Source organism: Oncorhynchus keta, chromosome 12 (assembly GCF_023373465.1).
Source record: "Oncorhynchus keta strain PuntledgeMale-10-30-2019 chromosome 12, Oket_V2, whole genome shotgun sequence".
In the NCBI taxonomy this organism is placed as follows: Eukaryota; Metazoa; Chordata; class Actinopteri; order Salmoniformes; family Salmonidae; genus Oncorhynchus; species Oncorhynchus keta.
The window spans coordinates 19,392,274-19,413,386 of record NC_068432.1 but is presented as its reverse complement, the minus strand read 5'-3'; the positions used below and the strand labels follow the sequence as shown (position 1 = coordinate 19,413,386).

Genomic DNA, 21,113 nt, shown 5'->3' with positions numbered 1-21,113 from the left:
CTTGGGTTGGCATTCTAGACAGGTCTACTGTGATTGAATGTTAGTTCTGTTACCCAGTGAAAAGGAAATAAAAAGAACAGACTCAGTACAAGTTAATTAACTTTTTTATATCATACATACGACCGCTTGAATATAATACAAAGAGCTTGTCCATTTTGTATCTTTTTGTAACATCATATACACAGCAAGTATTGACTAGATCTTACAATCTGTGGACACAGGTACTTCCCCATGCCGTTTAAACTTAACAGTGCATGTCAGATGTCCTGTAACCAAACTATGTTGTCAATCACTCAAAATCAGACTGGGGGACAGAAAATAAAGGGTGGCAAGTAGGACAAAGCTTTTTTATTTGAATGAAACAGGGAGCAGAGCAGAAATTATACTGAACACTTGGGAGTAAACGTTGGATGGTTGTTGACTGGTTATATGGTGACGATCATGGCTTTCACACACATGTATCAGTAGCCTGACTTCAAATGGACCCACGGTTGAAGCTTATGCCAATTTTAATGCAACTTAAATTAGTTCCTGTAATACGCACATCATTTCTTATGTATTTGTTATATATTAAAAACACAGCTGTCATTCAGGTTCGTAGACATACACCCACACACTATACCCTGTCTATAATATTTAAGGTATGCATATCTATTGTCCTGTTTAAATTTAAACCCTACAAGTTTTGCATTTGTACTGGCATTGTCAACTACTTTGGCCTGGAAGCACTGTTACCCATTGACTAATATCACAGAATAACTTCCACTGCATGGTCTCCACATTGACTTAAATGTACTCAAAATACCATTAGGAAAAAAGTAGTGAGTTCTAAACTTCCTTTATTAAAAAAATATAAATATATACATAAATTCTATTTCAACTATTAAAATGGGGTTGAAAAGTAAACACCTGAAGCCTGTGTTGTCATGGACACCTTTCCTCTAGCTGTTGCCGCCCCGTTCCATTTGCAACTGGTACAAAACGTTGGCCAGTTCTCTCGTATCCTCTGGCATCACACGAGGAGACTGGAGTATGACGCTCCAGCAGACAGGGCTCACTTCTCACTCCATCCATCCCTACTAGTTTCCTTTTGGATTTAACACCCATGGTGAGAGCTTCAGTCAAACACGTGAATTTGAGCAGTACCCCATCTCCAAAACCATCTAAACATGTGGATGTGTACAGTGCCTCTGCTAGCTAGGTCAAATAGGGTTGCTTCAAAATTGAGGGGGGAAAAGCGGTACCATTTTAGCTACTACCGTGAAGACTGCCAAAAGTCATTTTAAGGCAGCTTTACCCAGATAGATAGGCATGTTTGAAACAGCCTCTAAATCCCAGGTTGAAATTGAAGGATTAATGCAGTTATTAACATTTTTTCCCTCTCGACTCATGAATACGAGGACTTGCCTCGACTCATAGCCACCATACTGATACTCCGGAACCCGCAGAGTAGCAACCAGCGTTGGCATCTATTGTCCCTCAAGTCCTTGATAACGGGGAAAAAAGTTATACCAATGAGAGATTGTTTTTGTCTTTTTGTCTTTTTTTGAGAACCTTACAACCAATTCTGTCGAGGATACAGCTAACAGTAAATGTATTGAGTTCAACAACAGTTCCAGTTTTGCTAAAGCAATAGATACAGCCATTTTTACTGACATTTAAAAAAGGTCTTGATACACCTTGTGTCAAAGTGCAGAACTGCTACATTATTTGTTACAGACATCTATGTGCTATAAAAAACAGCTTTGGTACAATAAATTATCAAAAGGGAAAATAAATCTTTGTAAAATTCACAGCATAATTGTGAGACAAAAAAAAATCAGTCACATAAAATTCTGCATGTTTTCATTTTCAAGAAGAACCGAAGACATTTGTGCAGAAGCTCTGTTGGAGGAACCACATGCTGAAGAAACAAAGCAAAGAAAAGCAAGTAAAAAGCAGGAAGGGACACAGTCGTAGCTAATTCCATCCATCTTGCAAAAACACCACGGTGAACTTGCAAGGCCCTGCAATCACTGGGCCTTGCAAGTCATACATTTTAGTTAAAGGCCTCTTAAATTAGCATTCTCAAAAACACCTTTTCTTCCTATTTTAAATTTTTAAAGATTTTTTTGTTTTTATCCATACTTCAAAAATACAGGAAAGCTATTTTCTCATTTACACGATAATGTCCAGCTTCTTTCACCCACCCTCATTTCAGAGTCAAAAAAATCATAAGGCCAAAGGGTTATCTCAAAAAACTGCTACTGCCCGGACATCTGTACTTTCGTTTTGGGCAGGACCGGCCCTGGCTACTGATCCCCAGTAGATCTCGTCAGTGTGGCCCTGTTCCAGGGACCTGGTCAGGGCCCACCTTCACTGCTCTGGGGCCTCCCAGCTCTCTGCTGCCCAGCTGCACACATGTTGACCTCGGCTAGAGAGCGCCGGCCCACAGTACGCATCGGCACCCATCTCAAACAGAGAAAGAGTGACACGGACAAGCCCAGCGGGACGGAACCCCCCTGCATAATGCTTCATTCCTCTGCAACTCTACAGGTCTCACAACTCACAGGTGGAATTGCACAACAGAACAGAGAAATTCAAATGAGAACAAAAAGTACAAAAGAGAAAATAATTCTTGCCTAAGACAGGGGAAAAAAGGCAAATGTGTGGATAGGAGTTGCTGGAAGTGTTATGGTACTGTAGCAATTTCTTTACTAAATTGCCGTTGGCAAAAGAGGGCCACGTAATTTTCTAACCACACACTTCTAAGCTCTCAGCTGACAATAACAAGGAATAATGCAAACCATGCAGTCAAGTGAGAGGTGAATATGAAACGTATGGGTGTTTCAGTACTGTTGTGAAGTATGCAATGCGAGACAGTTTGTAGTAAAAATCTGTAATTCCCTGTGAACACTGAAAATGGTAAATCCAAAAATTCCATTTGAAAACCAAAGTGAATAGAGAAACCCAAGTGTGGCATGGGGAAGAGTAGTTGGAGAGATGATGGGTTCTGTACTGTGGTAGCGGTGATAATCGCCCCTCTAATTATAAGCAGCTTTTTGATCTCTATGCACTTTTTTGTTGAAAAAAAACACCACCTAAAAAAATACAAATAGAAAAAAAAAAAACATTCTCAGTTTAGTCATGAACTGGCTACAGAACTCTGCTGTACACAGACTCCCGCCATGGGCGACTCCTCCCTGTCTATGCCCTGTCTCATTCCCATGGGGTAGGTGGGGTGGCCCGCCATTCCAGTCTCTTGTCTGGGGTTGGAGAAGGCACCCAGTCCCATGGTCATGCTCCCATTCCTACCAAAGTCCAAGGCTGCGTTGGTGGGGAGCGGGCGCAACTGGTAGGCCTGGTTGCCCTGGGCCCCGGTGGAGGAGGAAGATGTGGAGGAGGAGGAGGCGGAGGAAGACAGGGAGGTCATGGACAGGTGGCCGTGCACCACCTCCATGGAGTTCTCCGTGGAGGCGCTGTTGGTGGGGGAGCGGTATAGGCGGGGCCGGGGCCGTGCTGGCAGGCCCTGCTGTCCATGAGGATGATGGTGTCCATGGTGATGGTGTCCGTGGTGATGGTGGTGATGGGTGGAGGAGATGTTGCCAGGGGCTAAAGGGTGGATGGCTTTGGGCGCCTGGGGAGGCACGTGGAAGGTGGTCTCCTGGACGGGATGGGTCTCCACCGTCACAGTCTGCACCCCTTCGCCACCAGCCCAGCCCAAGGGGGGAGGGAACGGCTGCCTCGCCTAACGCACAACAACAACACAGTCAGTTTGAGTAACTAACAACTGATAAGAGGTCATTTAACTCTGTCTGAATAAACACACATATGTTATGAGAACCCAACACTTCCCCTGTGGCTATGGGACTCATCTAGCTCAAATGGTTGTAAGTTGGCCAGGAGCAATAGTGTGTGTGTGTTTGTGTGACTTGCCTGTGGGCAGAGATTTTCGCAGTCCATGACCTGCACGGAGGCGCTGAAGTGACCTCCGCTGTGCCGGAGCTGATGCGTGGGGTCCGAGCGAGCCCGCCCACTAGTGCTTGTGCCAGATGACCCTCCTGCAGGAAAGAGACAAACAGAAGCAGGTTGACATTCAATTTTAATGTTGAACTTTTGAGACAGTTCCATTCTGCCTGATGGCGCTGCACTACTGTACCTGAGCTGTTAGTTCATTGCTATCATTTCATCATGCCTGATCCAGGGTTTGAAATCCATTCCTGAGGGATTCCCAGTGTGCTGGGCTAGAACAAACAAAGTGAACACCCTGGGGTTCCCCCAGGATTGGACAGAGACACGGGTCTAACATCATGCTAAAGCTTCAACATGAACACCCACTTCTCCTAGCAGCGTCGCAGCTGCAGTGCTCTCCCTACCTGAGCTGGAGGAGGTGCTGGAGGTGGTTCCCGAGGACTGGGACTGCTCCAGCGCTGGGCTGGTGGACACACTGCTGCTCGTATTGGTCCCCTCATCCGCCGTCTTCTTGAAGAAGCTATGCTGCAGAGCGTAGTAGGGCTGGATGCGGCTCTTGGGGTCGTAGTCCAGCATCCGCAGGATTAGGTCCTTGAACTTCAAGTAGTCGGCTACAGCGTGGCCAGACTCGCCTGCCCGCCGCCCCCCAGGTCCCCCCGCCTCCACACCCAGGATGCTGTGCAGCTTCCGCGTACCCGGCGGCTTATACTGCGCACGCACACACACACACACACACACACACACACACACACACACACACACACACACACACACACACACACACACACACACACACACACAGAGCAGAAACTTTAGGAGGATGCATACTATTGCAAAGAAGAGTTATGACATCACAACACAACATAATTGACAGAGTGATTTGTTGAACTCACCCTTTTGCCATCTTTGGTCTTCTTTGCGCCCCACGTACTGTCAGACATCTTCTCAAAGAACTTTCTGGCCTTGGGGGCCTGGTCCAATATGTAATTGGGAGGGACGCCCAGCACTTCCACTATTTTGTTCATTTGATCAATCTGAAAAATCAGGAAGACATAATTGAGAACAACATCTTAACCTCTTCGGGACTGTACTGGAATTTTAAATTGCCTGTTCCTCAGAGTTTAAAAACCTTGATCTTTTTTAAAATACACAAATATTGATAAAACATAGAAATAACATAACATTTTTCAAAACTAAAACAACTCAAATAGGTGAAAAGTTGAGTCATGTCTACTACTAAAAAGTTAAAAAGCATCACAGCTCCCTCTGTTGGTCATTATAAGGTTCTCACTCCCTATGCCTGCCATCTTCATGATGGCAAAAACTGAAAATCTCTCATGAGCACAATAATGTTGCAGGACAGCATAATCTGACAAGTTATATCATCCCAAATTATGACTGCATCATTTCATTCCATAAATCCTACCTCGTTGGCCCCACTAAAGAGGGGCTCTCCGGTGTGCATCTCCACCAGGATGCAGCCCAGGGACCACATGTCAATGGCCAGGTCGTAAGGCATGCCCAGCAACACCTCTGGGGATCGGTAGAACCGACTCTGGATGTACTGGTAGATCTGAGTGATAAGAAAGGGCTCACGGCTGTTAGGACATGGCATTTATGTTCTCCTTTTGTAGGAGGTCAACTATAAAGACAAACAGACGGCAGGTTTTCAGCAGAAATAAAGTTTGTTAGTTACAGTGGTTGTTCCCTCAAGGTTAGAAGAGGATAACGGGTTGCTACAATTTGGTACTTATGTCATCATGTGTGTAGGGTAGGCCATGTAATGTGCAATCTTTTCCACACAAATAAACATTTGTTAATTTTCTTTCCACATCATACTCTACCAATCCATCTATCCAATAATAAATTAATCCATTAAATACAGAATCCATAGTGGGTCACAACTAGTGATGCACCGACATTACATTTTTGGCAGATACCAATATATTCCTTGCCAAAAAAAAGACGATACCATTTTTTTTAGCAGCCTTATAAGCATTCAAGTACAGTTAAATAGTTATAACACACACATGGACGCTGCGGTTTAAGGCGCTGCATCTTAGTGCAAGAGGCGTCACTACAGGCCCTGGTTCGAATCCTGGCTGTATCACATTCGGCCGAGATTGGGGGTCCGATTAGGGCAACACACAATTTGCCCAGCGTCGTCCGGGGTAGGCAGTCTTTGAAAAATAAGAATTTGTTCTTAGCTGACTTGCCTAGTTAAATAAAGGTTACACACACGTGTCAAATAAGCTTGATGACCAATCATGCGTTTATACATTTTTTTATGTAGTTATTAGACATTGATTACAATAATCACTCGTATTTTGTATGTCACACCGATTCATCGATACGTATGCTATGACGCTGGTAAAGTTGTCTCGCGCACCTACAGTGCTGGTCATAAAAATAAGTTAGGTAGCTCATGGATGCAAACAATGCTCTTCCCCAAAAACATAGCAAAACGACAACCTGTTTCAGTAGCTATAGTTACCTAGCTATATAGTTAGCTAGCTGTCATCATCTAAAATAACCCTAATTTATAAGACGGTTCTTATTTGATTAATGGTGATCGGACCAATCTACAGTGGGGAGAACAAGTATTTGATACACTGCCGATTTGGCAGGTTTTCCCTAATTACAAAGCATGTAGAGGTCTGTAATTTTTTATCATAGGTACACTTCAACTGTGAGAGACGGAATCTAAAACAAAAATCCAGAAAATCACATTGTATTATTTTTAGGTAATTAATTTGCATTTTATTGCATGACATAAGTATTTGATCACCTACCAACCAGTACCAACCAGTACCAACCAGTAAGAATTCCAGCTCTCACAGACCTGTTAGTTTTTCTTTAAGAAGCCCTCCTGTTCTCCACTCATTACCTGTATTAACTGCACCGGTTTGAACTTGTTACCTGTATAAAAGACACCTGTCCACACACTCAATCAAACAGACTCCAACCTCTCCACAATGGCCAAGACCAGAGAACTGTGTAAGGACATCAGAGGTAAAATTGTAGACCTGCTCTGTGACCTGGGTGTCACAGAGTAGACTGATACCCCATTTCATTGTTTCACATTCCAACCTTGTTTAACATTATCTAATCTAAATATGGCATGATTCCACCAATTGTAACCTTCTGCATTACTTTTATATTTTGAAGGCAAACTACAAATTCCACTATTGTGCATAATCCTTATTGTGGCTAGCTTCACAACACGGTCCGGTCGAGACTCACTAGCCAGATGAAGCTAGCTGGCTGCTTATAATGTTAGCTTTGGGTAGAAGCCCCAGAAGTTGCGCTCAAACAAATAATGCTTTATTACCAATGCGGTATTGTAAACACATCGTTCATGGCCGGTGTTTGCTTGTTTACAGACTTTTCTGTACAGCTTTGACAGGGCTTGCACCTGCATATTCAGAACACACAACATTCTATAATAGAACTGTTATTTGACGCGTCAAGTGTATATTTTTTCACACACAAAGACCCAAACGGCGTTCCATAGTATGCCTACTCCAGTAGGGCAACATGTGTACCGGTGCTCAACCAGTCGGCGAATGCCAACTTCACCCATGACAGAGAACGGTTGATTGTCATGGGCAATGAACTCCATTATCTTGCCGTTAATGGAATCCCCCTTTGAGTTGTCTCAGTGAAATGTTCTTACTCTTTCAAATTACTTGTTGACTGCTCGATCCACACAGCATACATTGTGGGCTAGGTTAGGAATGCTGTGTTTTACGTGGCGTCATTACGTCATGTACCTACGTTATATAGGTATGCACGTCGGTTTTGCACATCGGGGTTAAACTAGACATCGGGCCGATACCCGATGTTGGCATTTTTAGCTAATATCGGACGATTCCGATATGTTCACCGATATATCGTACATCCCTAGTCAGTTTGATCCAATACTTTTTCTATGGCCTGTCAGATCTAAATATTCACCACATGAACCAAGAAAAAACAACATCCTCATTTACCCACCCTCTGTCCCAGCTGACAGGAGCTGCCAAAGTCCACGATCTTGATGGCACTCCTCTTGGGGTTGCACAATAGGATGTTCTCGGGTTTCAAGTCACAGTGGATGATGCTGAGCTCGGGGGTGGCCAGGAACAATAGAGCCGTGCACATCTGCTGGGCAAACTTGCGTGTGAGGTTGAGCGAGACGCCGCGGAAGTTGGTGTTCCGCAGCAGGTCGTACAGGTTGTAGGAGAGCATCTCAAACACCAAGCACAGGTGGCTCCGAAACATGAAGTGGCGCTTAAGGTGAACTGGAGGGAGAGGGAGAGAGAGAAGGAGAAGAGAGAGGAGATATGAGAGAGAAAAAGAGAGAGAGAAGAAAAATACTAATGCGCATGTGTTGGTGAGGTGGATTTGCACGAAATACTAGTGATGTTAAACATACACAAGGCAATTGGATACTCTTGTCATTGACAGGCTAATGTCAATGGGCCTGTTTCCCAGACACCGATTAAGCCTCATCCTGGAGTAAAACACATTTTCAAATGGGGTGTCACCCCCGAAAAATGCCCCAATGTGTCTATCAAGTAGATTGCGCACTAACAACAAGATGCCTTGGGGTCTTTCTGGTATTTCTATGGTAAATACTCCATCACAAAGTTGAACAGAAGTCAAGTGTATGTACAGTGCATTTGTAAATTATTCAGACCCCTTGAGTTTTTCCACATTTTGTTATGTTATTCTTATTTTAAAATAGATTTAAGGATTTCTTCCCCTCAATCTACACACAAACTCCATAATGAAAAAGCAAAAACAGGTTTAAAACATTTTCTAGCAAATTTATTACAAATAAAAAACAAATACCTAATTTACATAAGTATTAAGACCCTTTGCTATGAGACTTGAAATTGATCTCAGGTGCATCCTGTTTCCATTGATAATCTTCGAGATGTTTCCACAACTTGGAGTCCACCTGTGGTAAATTCAATTGATTGGACATGATTTGGAAAGGTATACATACACCTGTCTATATAAAGGCCCCATAGTTGACAGTGCATGTCAGAGCAAAAACCAAGCCACGAGGTCTAGGGAATTGTCAGTAGAGCGCCGAGACAGAATTGTATCGAGGCACAGATCTGGGGAAGGGTACCAAAACATTTATGCAGCTTTGAAGGTCCCCAAGAACACAGTGGCCTCCATCATTCTTAAATGGAAGAAGTTTGGAACCACCAAGACTCTTCCTAGAGCTGGCCACCCGGCCAAACTGAGCAATCGGGAGAGAAGAGCCTCGGCAGGGAGGTGACCAAGAACCAGATGGTCATGCTGACAGAGCTCCAGAGTTCCTCAGTGGAGATGGGAAAAACTTCCAGAAGGACAACCATCTCTGCAGCACTCCACCAAATCAGGCCTTTATGGTAGAGTGGCCTGACGGAAGCCACTCCTCCGTAATAGGCACATGGCAGCTCACTTGGAGTTTGCCAAAAGGCACCTAAAATACTCTCAGACCATGAGAAACAAGATTCTCTGGTCTGATGAAACCAAGATTGAACTTTTTGGCCTGAATGCCAAGCGTCAAGTCTGGAGGAAACCTAGCACCATCCCTACGGTGAAGTATGGTGGTGGCAGCATCATGCTGTCGGAATATTTTTCAGCGCCAAGGACTGGGAGACTTGTCATGCTCGAGGGAAAGATGAATGGAGCAAAGTACAGAGATCCTTGACGAAAATCTGTTCCAGAGCACTCAGGACCTAAGACTGGGGCGAAGATTCACCTTCCAACAGGACAACAACCCTAAGCATACAGCAAAGACAACGCAGGAGTGGCTTCGGGACAAGTCTCTGAATGTCCTTTAGTGTCCCAGCCAGAGCCCTGACTTGAACCCGATCTAACATCTCTAGAGAGACCTGAAAATAGCTTTGCAGCGACGCTCCCCATCCAACCTGACAGAGATTGAGAGGATCTGCAGAGGAGAATGGGAGAAACTCCCCAAATACAGGTGTACCAAGCTTGTTGCGTCATACCCAAGAAGACTCGAGGCTGTAATCGCTGCCAAAGGTGTTTTAACAAAGTACTGAGTAAAGGGTCTGAATACTTAAGTAAATGTGATATTTCGGTTTTTTTAATCAATTTGCAAAAATGTATAAAAACCTGTTTTTGCTTTGCCTTTATTGATATTGTGTGTCGATTGATGAGGGGGAAAAACTTTCATCCATTTTAGAATAAGGCTGTAACGTAACAAAATGTGGAAAAAGTCAAGGGGTCTGAATACTTTGGTAGCATCAGTGCTACCAATGTTTTATTTAGAGCCCTGACCACCTAATAAATATGATCTCTTAGCTGGAGGTAAATAATGCATGAACGAGAGAAGAGGGAGAGAGAAAGGTGTATAGAAAGAAGGGGAATCCGGCCTCACCTATGTAGTACTTCATCTCCGTGTCATGTTTGTTCATGAGCTCGAGGAGCCGCACTTCAATCTGGGCTTGATTTAGAAAAGCCTTCTTGTTCTTGATGATCTTAATTGCTACCCACTCCTGCTCAACACGGTCATATGCTTTTACAACCTGGAGAGAGAGGGAAGCCAAACACAAATCATCGTAAACACAATGAGCCGGGCGGAAATGCGTGCACTGAACACGGGGGGTGGGGTTCTGGTTTATCAAAGCCTCTTCAGTCACACACACACACACACACACTGTAGAGGTATGTTTAAACACTCCTGCATCGTTTTTTAAATCAAACATACGATTAAGTATTTCACTGTTATTCTACACCGGTTGTTTACGAAGCATGTGTAAAATAAAATAAAATGTCAATCTTAATGACCATGTCTAGGTAAGCTTGGAAACTGCTCCACTGGTAGTTGACAATACATTTCATCATGAGACTCACCTGTCCAAATGAGCCTTTGCCTATCAAGGAGTCGATCTCGTAGCGGTCCATCCATTTCTCCCCGTTCTTGACGATGTAGTCGTAGTTATCGTCATCGTAGCCGTCGTTGAAGACCTTCCTCTCCTTTTTGTGACTGGAGTCGTCGCCCTGGCCCTGTTGGTGTCTCCGCTTCTTTTTTGCATAGTATACCTGCCGACAAAGTGTTCCTACTAGATTACACATCAGGTTGGTTGCTAAAAAGGTAGGCCCTAACCAACACTGTGCAGTACAAGTTGGAGATCGCATTGGATCTTGTAACTATTTCATTCAAATTTAAGTGGCTCAGTGCAGGCCTGATTCTACCTTCTTCAGGCCTGCCAGTTGTGTTGTCCACGAAAATTTTATGAAATAACAACAATTCTGAGTAGTGATCCATCCTTTTGCGTGTGCGTGTGCGTGTGTGTGTGCCCCCCCGGCCTTGAGCGACCAGAGTTCCAGGTACAGGTGTAGTGTGTGGCGGAGGGAGAGTGGTGGAACTTACCTCATTGATGCATTTGTAGGTTTTGATCAGGTCAATAGAGAGCTTCCTCAGGGGAGCCGAGGACGGGTCGCGAAAGCACTGGGGCATGCGCCTCTGTAACATGACAACATCAGGGGTCACCTTAAAACACAGACGCACCAAACACAGAGAACATCACCTTTTCAGAAACACAGACACACTCACCTTGTCTATCTCATCAAAACGATTCATTAGATCACCCGTCTTCAGCTACCTTCAAGTGCATCTGTTTTTATGTAGCAAATGTTGCTATTCATGATGTCATTTGTTCACCATACTGAAGTGGGAGGATTGACACACATGGGGGAAATATACAGTAGGATTAAACTATCACGTAGGGAACTCAGTGCAGTGGACCTACATTTGAGCTTTGAGGGCCTGATATCAGAGACCCACACACGTGGGCAGCAGCCACTGTACACCGAGGTCATGGGCGTGTTTGACAGCCCCCCCACAGCTTATTTTGGTAACTGTCGCCAGTAATAAAATCAAGTGGAAAATCACACTGTTTATTATTAGTCCACTGTCCTGGACACGCAGGCCGTGATGTTCCCTGTACAATAAGAATAACCCCTCACGCAGGGTCGGAATACATTTTGAGAAGTGCCCTTTGCTAGGAACAGAAAGGCCAACCACAAGCGGTGTTGTGTAAGGCAGGCACAGGCCACAGGGCTTGGGGTTAGCACCACTTTGTGTGCAAGGGGATGTTTTTGGTCTGTGTGTGTGTATTTATGTCAATGTGTGTGAGTATGAGTGCATGCTTATGTGTGTGTGTGTGTGTGTGTCGGTATGATTGTGTACATCAGTGTGCGTGTAATTGTACACGTGAATGACCGTGTGTTTTGTGTCTACCTGGCTGGTGATAGACTGCTGCGCCTGCTCGCTGTAGGGCAGAGCCGGCACAGACTCGTCAGTTGTCTGCTGGTGCCGCTCACTGTACTGCTGGTGTGAATGGGGCATGGGAGCAGCCATCTGAAGCCCAGCAGCGTGGAACGAAAACGAGGGGGCAAGCCGGACAGATGAAGGTTTGCATGCTGAAGTCTCTCCTCCTGAAAGAGAGGGACACCTGCTGATCAACACACATGCAATAGGTTCTCACAAGACCCCATTCTCAGTAATCTCATTGTGAACCCTTGCGACGTTGTTCATCTAAATAAATAATACAACTTAAGAAATTATGTTTGGAATAATCAGTGTTTGTATACTAGAGCAAGTATTTTTCCATCATTCTTTTACCAGTGATTATTCCATAGGCTACCATCATCAGACTTCCCATTTCTCAGAAAGTTGTAGCCATTTCGGAAGATAGCATCCTACACGACCCAAAATGCATACATGAAAACAAGCATCACCATAAACCTACCGACAAGAAAAAAAAACTACAAAAAGGACCATGGCAGGGAGATTATGTAATACCCGCACACTACTTCATCACATCCCTGCATGATGGCCAGAAAAAAAAGAATCCCTTGTTCACCAGATATTAAGTGAATAATTGATTGGGGAAACTATTACAAAAGCCCCAAAGCTGATTAAAGAAATTCTGTAGCAAAGTGTTCCAGGGCAAAAAAGTACAAAGTCCCAAATAGCTAGCTGACAATTGCCAGTGCATTTAAAATGTCAATGAACTGTGAATGAATAATGGCAGTTTTAGTTTTCTACGAGTCTCATCTGGATTCATGGCATATGAGACCTTTGAAGGAAACGATATATTCCAGGAAATATTCTAAAGATAGCTTTTGAAATTAAATCCTAAAATACCCAGACACCACACAAAATTCAAATCACAATAAATGAACCCGAGTTGCTTTGTAAAGATAAACTGTGGCATTCTCTGTCCTGTTGTACGGAGAGTTGCTCCTTGGCCAGTGTCATGCAGGATGAAATCAGATCACAAAAAAGCAGCAGCACATGATGATGACGACAGAGTCTAATGTGTCCTACAGCACTGCGCGACTCTCTGGAGTCTTTGCTCCATCGCCCTCAGATCAGGTTCCATCCCAAACAGGAGGACACAGCCCACACAGCCATGCTTTTGTCACAAGGTTGCTCTCACCAACACTCCAGATGGTCTCTCAAATAGCTGGAGAGATTTGCCAGCAAAAAGTCAATGGAATGATTAGCAGTCAGTTTCACGGCGAAATTAAACATAGCTAGGGCTCATGTGGAAAGGTTTGTGCATTAAGCTTTTTTAGTCAGGGTTACCAGGTTAAATCAAAGAAGAGGGGAGCTGTGGAGGCTCTCAGTGAGTTGGACCCTCTCAGTCTGAGTCGTCTGCTGGCTAGTGACTCAGCATCAAGATGGGAGCATCAGCCGAACTCAGACCTGCCTGCCTTTTACCTACTCTTCCCCTCCACCACCTCATCACACTGAGGGCTGGGAAACCGCTGCGTCACCACACACAACTCATTCCCAAAAGCTGCTCAGACACACAGAGACAGAGACAGAGACAGAGACAGAGACAGAGACAGAGACAGAGAGAGAGAGAGAGAGAGAGAGAGAGAGAGCGAGCACAATGAGATGCTGTCTGATGCTATAAACAGCCATCGGACATCACCTTTCCCCTTAAATCCCTGGGTAACGTCATCTTTCAACACATCACTCTGGATTATATTTTTCTAATCCCTGCTGCTGCAATTACTGTTCAGTTTCCCTATTGCTGTAGTCAAGGAACTTAAAGAACTGCCAAAATACTCAAAATGAAAGATTGAGGCAGCGTTTCAAAAAGTGAAAGCAGATTTAAAAAAGGTCATGCTTTTATCAAGTAGGCAATATTCTTTGACTAATGACTACAAAATCAAATCACATCTCACACAATTAAATAGCTTTCGAACAGAATAGTGCTTGGTGTGAACATTGCTTCATATTACCCCAGATAAATAAATAGGAAATGTGTGATTTTCCAAGTAGTGTTATTTAGCAGTCATTGAAGGCACAATCTGGGATACTTAATTTTGTGTAATGGTCATGTAAATTAACAACATATGCCCCCACACCACAACCTTAGTACAACTGTCTTACCTTATGATAACCCAAAATATAAAATTGCATTATTTATTTATTTATTAAATTGCAGTTGTTGGCATACACCTATAGCTTTCAAATATGCTTAAAACAATTGTGTCGATCTCTGGGACAGTGGTGGGGCTCTGCTGCTGGGTTGACTAAGAAATATAGCTTTAAATACAGGCTTGAGTTACATTACACATATACACTGAGTATACAAAACATTAAGAACAAAAGGTGTCAAAAGCGTTCCACAGGAATGGTGGCCCATGTTGACGCCAATGCTTCCCATGTTGACTCCAATGCTTCTCACAGTTCTCAAGTTGGCTGGATGTCCTTCTTGATACACACGGGAAACTGTTGAGCGTGAAAAAACCCTTAGCGTTGCGGTTCTTGACACAAACCAGTGCGCCTGGCACCTGCTACATACCCCATTCAAAGGCACTTAAATATTTTGTCCTGCCCATTCACCCTCTGAATGGCACACATACACCATCCATGTCTCAGTTGTCTCAAGGCTTAAAAAAAACCTTATTTAACCTGTCTCCTCCCCTTCATCAACACAGATTAAAGTGGATTTAAGAAATTACATCAATAAGGGATCATAGCTTTCACCTGGTCAGTCTCATGGAAACACCAGGCGTTCATAATGTTTTGTACACTCAGTGTATATCACAAGGTTACATTTTTAATATGATCAAAACCAGCTAAAAAGATGTGGCCTATTTTGTCATTAATTCAGATTACCTTTAAGGACTTCTGAGGTTCGGTAAATTCTCCCCAAAAATATTGGTGCTTTGACTGAACACTTTCCCAAATGATGTCTACTGAAAGCATTCACACACAGTAAAATCTCATGTCTCATCACATGTAAAAAATAATTATATGGCATGTACACATGTATCTGGCATTCAAAAATGTAAAAGGAATAGGGTAAAAAAATAAGAAGTTAAGACAGATATTAGCAAAGACATTCCAGTTGCATCAGTTGTTTTACTTGACTGATTCAACTCAGCAGTGAAAGCAAGCCTATAGCCCTGTAATCGAATCTTCTCAGTTCTATTTTGAAATCTCAGTCTGTCTGCAGTGAGTGGGAATTCTGCAGATCATTAAGTACTCATTTATCAACGTCTCTCACCAGGCAACACAATGCAGCAGAATCACAGAGAGTAACCAGCCTTCTGAACCCCAGCAACAGTACCTAATTAGCATAGCCTACCACCAAGAAGAAACTGTGTGATTGGCTTGTGCTTTCTCCGGCTTGCCCAATCAGAAGACAGTATGCAAATACCATACTTTTGTTGCTAGGGCAGTGCTCCGCTCTATTGTCCAATAGGAAAACAAGTAATAAACAAGAAATGGGAAAATCACTGTCAGATTTCCAGGCTTTTTTTAACACATTATTTGCTGGATGAAATGAATGTAGCTGTTTAGAACCTGGAGCCAGAGTCTCCAAGAACAGAGCTCTAGCCAACGTCCAATCTAAGATAAGGGAGTGGAGCCGAGTACCACAACCGTGATGGGAAAGAGTGACATATTCTGAATATTTTTTTCCTGATACTATGAACTTGGTAACCAGAATGAAATTATATTTAGAAAACTAAATCTTGAGTTAAGTTTATAATCCCAGAACACAATGTATTTGCTTCTGACAACACATCATGAATAACAGCATTAAAACATTTAATAATAAAAAGACAGTCATGGTGACTACACAGTTGAAATATTTCCTATTAAGATTTAGTCTAAGCTATTGTTCCTTTTAATAGAGAATCAATATACACTACTGTATTTCTGGGGGAGAATTTTGGACAGCTTCAATACAATCTCAGCAAAATACATTAATGCACAATTTAAAGCTCGCTTGGTTGATTCTACTAGACAGAATGAGTATGCTGTTGGGAAATTCAACCGGGCTGAGGCAGCACATTTACGATTGCTTTTACAGTAAACTGGCATTCCATTTTTTTCTTGACAGGCAGGTGTAATCTAGGGGAAAAAAGCAGAAAAGGTGAGGCCATGTCTTATTCTCCCTCAAAACTGGGCCGAAGTTCAGTGCCAACTAAAGTGGAGTTGAGCTATAGTCCACCAGAGGTCAATTGAAACTACAGCAGTTTTCATTGATTCATCGATCACGGGAGGAGTTTCATAATTACACAAACAAACTTAGCCTAAGAGTCAAACCTGGTGTCTGTTCATCAATGTATTTATTTATTTGTACATTATTTACGCATTTCTGCCTTCAATATGATAATACATTTTTAGCATTTTTTGTAGATACTTTTGTCCTAAGTGCCAGATCAATTCCCACTTTTTACACCAGGCCTGATGTCAGGGCTGGGACGATTCTGGAATTTTGGATAACGATTAATTGTTATGCAAATTGCACAGTTGTCATAATTGTAATTTTTTACAAACAAAATAAATCAAGTGTAATGCATCTTTGAAAATTTGCTACGACATACAAAATGAATACAGCACCTCTTTGGTGACATCCACGTCACAAAAATTAATGGTTTTGGCCACTTGGAACTTTTGGAAATTAAGCTTTTCCTCCCAACTGTGCCATTCTGCTCGTAAAATGATTACCAATTTTACCTACTTCATGTAAAAACTAACTGCTATTCGGTAAACTGCTTGAATAAAAAGTTGAATTCTCCCTTCTCCTAAAATTAAGGTATTAAAGCGATGATAAATATTTTCGGGTTTGCGGTTATTGTCCATAATTCTTAGTTGCACGATTATCCAATAATTGTGCCAGCTCTACCCGGGGTTTGAAACAGCAAGTTTTCCACTACTGGTCATCCTCTAACCTCTAGGCTACCTGCAGCCCCAAAAATAATGATGAGCAGTGCTGTTCTGTCACACCATTAGCTAATCAATGTCAAGGAGTAGTAAGCCTACTCAAATATGTTTCACTTACTCTGGCAAGACGGCATTGCAGAGCTCCTTATGTCGCTACAACTAACTAAAACAGTTAGACTTGAGGGCTCTATTTTTGGCTAGCGTTAAGGCAGCACTATTGTGAAACACACATTAGTTGCCAATTTTGGATTGTAATACCTGGCGCTTTGGCATTTTCCAACCATTGCAGCATGGTTGGCATTTACCTGTAACATCAACTCAGTTGCGGTGAGGTGGGAGGAGTGGCAATATCTGAGGTGTGTCCTTAAAAACAAGGACATGTCTAAGTGACCTCAAATATTAGCGTGAACTAAGCTAGAAGAGGAAATCGATCTCCTAAAAAAGAAAACATGAATGTCCTTGAGTGGCCCAGTCCTTCAGACAAGGTGACTGAAAATGTTTGATGCAAGAAACCACTTTACAAAATAAAATGCTTTATTATTCCCATACCATTATTACACAGAATCAGACAAATTATGCTACCCTCTGCCTATTGGCTACTTAGTCTATTCAAGCCTGTCTCAAAATACAACATTGCCAATTTAAGAAAGAAAAAAGGCTCTTTACCGGATTGGCTTTTCAAAGAGGTCTATAAAAGTGAACATTTTGTGGTCTTGTAGGAAGCAATCACTCCCATATGGCTGTCTACAAATTATCTATAACTGGGCTAATAACTCATTAACTAGCAAAGGATATGAACAAAATGTGCACACGTGGCTACATGCAGCTCTTTCTGTTGATCTCAAGACAAGCGTATCTACTCACGACCACAGCTGTAAACACAGTCCAGTTCATCCATATATGGCAATGGTCTATTGGAATATAGGCCTACTGTAGCTCTGATTGGTTATGCCCCACAATAGAATCTTTCTCTGATACGTTCTGCCTACAACAATCTCTTGCATAGTTCCTTTTGTTTCTGTATGTTGCATTGAAAGTGGCTAATATTGCATTGATTCGATCACAATTTCCACAGAAAAGGGAAACGTTGATAGTGTTAACTAACAGGGAAAACGGTAGAAAGTTGAGTGACGTTCAATCTCATTCTCTGTGGGCTGATATTTCTTCTGCGCTCTTCTGTCTCTGGGCTACTGCACGCCCGCACGCAGCTTAGAGGGAACATTGGTCCTCTCCGCATACCCATAACATGATGCAGCTACCACTATGCTTGATAAATATGGAAATATGGAGTGATACTCAGTAATGTGTTGTATTGGATGTGTCACAAACATAACATTTTGTATTCAGGACAAAAAAGTTCATTGATTTGCCACATTTGTTTCTATATGACCTGACTGTGATTTGAATGACTACCTCATCTCTGTACCCCACACATAAAGAGACATTTGTAAGGTCCCTCAGTTGAGCAGTGAATTTCAAATATATATTCAACTACAAAGACCAGTCAATGCCTCACAAAGATGGGCACCTATTGGTAGATGGGTAAAAAAGGCAGACACTGAATAATCCCTTTGAGCATAGTGAAGTTATCAATAACACTTTAGATTGTGTATCAATACAACCAGTCACTACAAAGATACAGGTGTCCTTCCTAGGAAGGAAACCGCTCAGGAATTTCAATACGAGGCAAATGGTGACTTTAAAATAGTTTGAGTTTAACGGCTGTGATAAGATAAAACTGAGGATGAATCAACAACATTGTAGTTACTCCACAATGCAAAGCATGAAAAGGAGGAAGCCTGTACAGAATTTAAAAACATGCATCCTGTTTGCAATAAGGCACTAAAATAAATTAACTTTATCCTGAAAAGCGGTATGTTTGAGGCAAATCTAACAACATCACCGAGTACCACAATTCATAGTTTCAAGCATGGTGGTGGCTCCATCACGTATTACAGGCAAGGACTAAGGAGTTTTTTTTTTTAATATAAAAAGAAACTGAGTCGGTAGAGTGAAGCACAGGTCAAATCTGGTTCAGTCTCCTTTCCAACAGACAAAGGGACACAAATTCATCTTTCAGCAGGACAATAACATAAAACACAAGGCTAAATATACATTTTATTAATTTACAGCCTTATTCTAAAATTAATTAAATAGTTTTTCCCCCCTCATTGATCTACAGACAATAGCCCATAATGACAAAGCAAATACAGGTTAAGAAATGTTTGCACATTTATTTATTTTTTAAACTGAAATATTACATTTACATAAGTATTCAGACTAGAGGTCGACCGATTATGATTTTTCAACGCCGACACCGATTTGAGGACCAAAAAAAGCAGATACCGATTAATGAGACGATTTATATATATATTTGTAATAATGACAATAATACTGAATGAACACTTATTTTAACTTTATACATCAATAAAATCTATTTAGTCGCAAATAAATAATGAAACATGTTCAATTTGGTTTAAATAATGCAAAAACAAAGTGTTGGAGAAGAAAGTAAAAGTGCAATATTTGCCATGTAAAAAAAGCTCATGTTTAAGTTCCTTGCTCAGAACATGAGAACATATGAAAGCTGGTGGTTCCTTTTAACATGAGTCTTCAATATTCCCAGGTAGGAAGTGAATGAATGCTTACGAGCCGCTGCTGCCTACCACTGCTCAGTCAGACTGCTCTATCAAATATCAAATCCTAGAATTATAATATAACACAAAGAAATACGAGCCTTAGGTCATTAATATGATAAAATCCAGAAACTATCATTTCAAAAACAAACGTTTATTCTTTCAGTGAAATACAGAACAGTTCCGTATTTTATCTAACGGGTGGCATCCCTAAGTCTATATATTGCTGTTACATTGCACAACCTTCAACGTTATGTCATAATTATGTACAATTCCGGCAAATTAAATTATTGTCTTTGTTAGGAAGAAATGGTCTTCACACCATTCGTTACGAGCCAGGCAGCCCAAAGTGCTGCATATACCCTGACTGCTTGCACAGAACGCAAGAGAAGTGACACAATTTCCCTAGTAAAAATAAATTAATCTTAGCAGGCAATATTAACTAAATATGCAGGTGTAAAAATATATACATGTGTATTGATTTTAAGAAAGGCATTGATGTTTATGGTTAGGTACACATTGGGGCAATGACCGTGCTTTTTTCGCGAGTGCGCTTGTTAAATCGTCAATCATTTGGCAAAGTAGGCTTTGATTCGATGATAAATTAACAGGTACCGCATCGATTATATGCAACGCAGGACAAGCTAGATAAACTAGTAATATAATAATATAATATAATAATAATATCATCAACCATGATAGTTAACTAGTGATTATGTTAATATTTATTGTTTTTTTTATTCAATAAGTGTAATGTTAGCTAGCAACTTACCTTGGCTCCTTGCTGCACTCACGTAAAAGGTAGCCAGCCTGCCACGCAGTCTCCTCGTGGAGTGCAATGTAATCGGTGTCCAAAAATGCAGATTACCGAGTGATATAAAAACTTGAAATCGGCCACAATTAAATCGGCCATTCCGATTAATCGGTCGACCTCTAATTCAGACCCATAACTCAGTACTTACATTTTTAAAAATATATTTTTTAATATTTTTATCACCTTTGGCAGCAATTACAGCCTCTAGTCTTCTTGGGTATGACGCTACAAGTTTGGAACGCCTGTATTTGGGGAGTTACTCACATTCTTCTCTGCAGATCCGCTCAAGCTTTGTTAGGTTGGATGAGAAGCACAGCAATTTTCAGGTCTCTCCAGAGATGTTCGATCGGGTTCAAGTCAGGGCTCTGGCTGGGCCACTCAAGGACATTCAGAAACTTGCCCTGAAGCCACTCCTGCTTGGTCCTGGCTGTGTGCTTAGGGTCATTGTACTGTTGGAAGGTAAACCTTCGCCCTAGTCTGAGGTCCAGAGCGGTCAGGAGCA

The 21,113-nt window shown here is 42.1% G+C and overlaps 1 protein-coding gene across 4 annotated transcripts in view; it reads right to left on the bottom strand.

The window, feature by feature from the left end:
- Positions 1–86: 86 nt before the first annotated feature.
- Positions 87–21,113, bottom strand: part of LOC118391081 (dual specificity tyrosine-phosphorylation-regulated kinase 1A-like) — a 59,046-nt gene continuing 38,019 nt past the window's right edge. For 3 of the 4 annotated variants that reach the window (XM_035782081.2, XM_035782080.2, XM_035782083.2), the window contains 10 exons: positions 12,203–12,399; positions 11,333–11,452; positions 10,813–11,001; positions 10,337–10,484; positions 7,948–8,234; positions 5,378–5,524; positions 4,845–4,985; positions 4,356–4,659; positions 3,916–4,040; positions 87–3,727 (listed from right to left, as the gene is read on the bottom strand). In XM_035782081.2, coding sequence (XP_035637974.1) covers positions 3,125–3,727; positions 3,916–4,040; positions 4,356–4,659; positions 4,845–4,985; positions 5,378–5,524; positions 7,948–8,234; positions 10,337–10,484; positions 10,813–11,001; positions 11,333–11,452; positions 12,203–12,399 — 2,261 coding nt within the window. In that variant the 3' untranslated portion in view covers positions 87–3,124. The remainder of the gene's footprint in view (positions 3,728–3,915; positions 4,041–4,355; positions 4,660–4,844; positions 4,986–5,377; positions 5,525–7,947; positions 8,235–10,336; positions 10,485–10,812; positions 11,002–11,332; positions 11,453–12,202; positions 12,400–21,113) is intronic. The other variant, XM_035782082.2, reaches the window with a different exon arrangement.